Source organism: Bison bison, unplaced genomic scaffold (assembly GCF_000754665.1).
Source record: "Bison bison bison isolate TAMUID 2011002044 unplaced genomic scaffold, Bison_UMD1.0 scf7180017863635, whole genome shotgun sequence".
Taxonomy (NCBI): Eukaryota; Metazoa; Chordata; class Mammalia; order Artiodactyla; family Bovidae; genus Bison; species Bison bison.
This window is the reverse complement of record NW_011494207.1, coordinates 6,196-8,079: the sequence shown is the minus strand read 5'-3', so window position 1 is coordinate 8,079 and position 1,884 is coordinate 6,196. Positions and strand designations below refer to the sequence as shown.

Genomic DNA, 1,884 nt, shown 5'->3' with positions numbered 1-1,884 from the left:
GTTATTTTCAGTTGTACAGCAGATACACTAGGTTGGGCAAAAAGTTCATTGATATATATATATACACACACATTTATATATGTAAAACCTAATCTCTAAGACAATTTTGTCTTCCCTCCAGAAATATTTTTCAAAATATCAAATGAGTAGCAAGAAGCAAACTAATGTAGTCAGAACAGGAGAGAGGAGTGAGCAGGTACCAGGGAAAGAAGAGTCGGGGATGGGATATAGAAAGGCATAGAGTGGGAAGGAGAGCAAACATCTTAGAGAAAGTAGATTTAGCCAAGATTAAGTGAGCATAAAATTCAAGTTTTCTTAATTTTCATTTGAGGACATTGAATTTCCAAATCAGAGTTCATAAGTGATCTAAGAATGAAAACTAAATTAGTTCCTGAAACTTATATTATCTTTTATAATATTACCTTACTTTATCCCTGGTCAAACAATGTTCATCCATAAAAAATTTTTGTCTGATTCGAAAATTTGAATTTTTTACTCAACTTTAAATGTTTTATTTTTCCTTAGAAACCATAATCATCCTGTCCCACACTTTCCTCATGGCACTTTTCACTTCTTTATTCCTGAAAGTGTAAATCAAAGGATTGAATAAGGGAGTTAGGATGGTGTAAAATATGGCTACCATTTTGTCAAAGGAGAAAGAATATGGAGGTCGTACATACATAAATATGCATGGGATAAAGAACAAAATCACAGCAGCAATGTGAGATCCGCAGGTGGAGAGGGCTTTCTGCTGCCCTTCAGAGCTATGGGTTCTCAGAGACAGCAGGATGACCCCATAGGAGATAAGCAACAAGGAGAAGATTAAGATGCCGAAAAACCCACTGTTGGTGACTACCAAGAGGCCAAAGATGTGAGTGTCAGTGCAGGCAAGCTCCAGCAGTGGGTACAAGTCACACATGAAATGATCAATGATGTTGGAGCCACAGAAGGGCAGCTGGAAAATGAAGAGAATCTGTATCATGGAATGAATGAAGCCTCCTGTCCAGGCAACTGCCATCAGAAGGACACAGAGTCTATGGTTCATGATAGAAGAATAATGCAAGGGCTTGCAGATGGCCACATAGCGGTCATAGGCCATGGCACTGAGGACAATCACCTCCACCCCAGCAAAGAAGTGCTCAGCAAAGAGCTGGGTCATACAGCCTTCGAAAGAAATGGTTTTCCTCCAAAGGAGAGAGTCTACAATCATCTTTGGGACAATGACAGAGGAGAAGCATGCATCCAGGAAGGACAGAAAAGCCAAGAAGAAGTACATGGGGGAGCCCCAGAGTGCTGGGCTGCTACTGATGGTCACCACAATTAGCAAGTTGCCCCCGACGGTTGCAATGTAAATGAACAAAAATACAACAAATATTATTTTCTGCATGGTTGGATTCTGTGATAGCCCCAGGAGGACAAACTCAGTAATAAGGCTTTGGTTTTGCATAATTTCCAAGGAAAAGGTGAACGGTACCACAGTGAGCATGTAGAATCTACAGTTAGAAGAAAGACAAATGTGTCTCAGACCAGTTTTGGGAGTCATTATAGTCATCAACAAATCGGTGCCTCCATGTGAAAAATTGACTTATGGTCTTGTGCTTGCTTCTTCATTGAGAACACAAAGCTAGAAATTTGTTGAATGTGGTAGGGGGATACCAGGAAGAATTGAAGTTTAGATAAATTGTTAAATGTTTTAAGATAGAGCTTCAATGTTGAAGAAGGGTAGGTATCCACCTGGGGTGGGGATAAGAAATAGTTGTTATCTCAACTGCCAACTCTGGTCATATGTTAATAGTACTGGTTTCCTGGAGGGAATTGTGAGAAGAGTTCTGAAGCCACATCCATGATCTGAGGAAAGGAAAAGAGCAGTTTATTGGTCATGCC

The 1,884-nt window shown here is 40.0% G+C and overlaps 1 protein-coding gene across 1 annotated transcript; it reads right to left on the bottom strand.

Annotated features, from left to right (window-relative positions):
• Nucleotides 1–511: 511 nt before the first annotated feature.
• On the bottom strand, nt 512–1,552 carry LOC104983896 (olfactory receptor 4C15-like). The gene has a single exon (XM_010833419.1). It carries the CDS (start codon nt 1,550–1,552, stop codon nt 512–514), a length of 1,041 nt encoding a protein of 346 aa, XP_010831721.1.
• Between the last annotated feature and the right edge of the window lie 332 nt (nt 1,553–1,884).

Bases quoted from the DNA above. Each gene is read 5' to 3' on its own strand.
- LOC104983896 (XM_010833419.1), bottom strand. From the start codon at position 1,552: ATGACTATAATGACTCCCAAAACTGGTCTGAGACACATTTGTCTTTCT.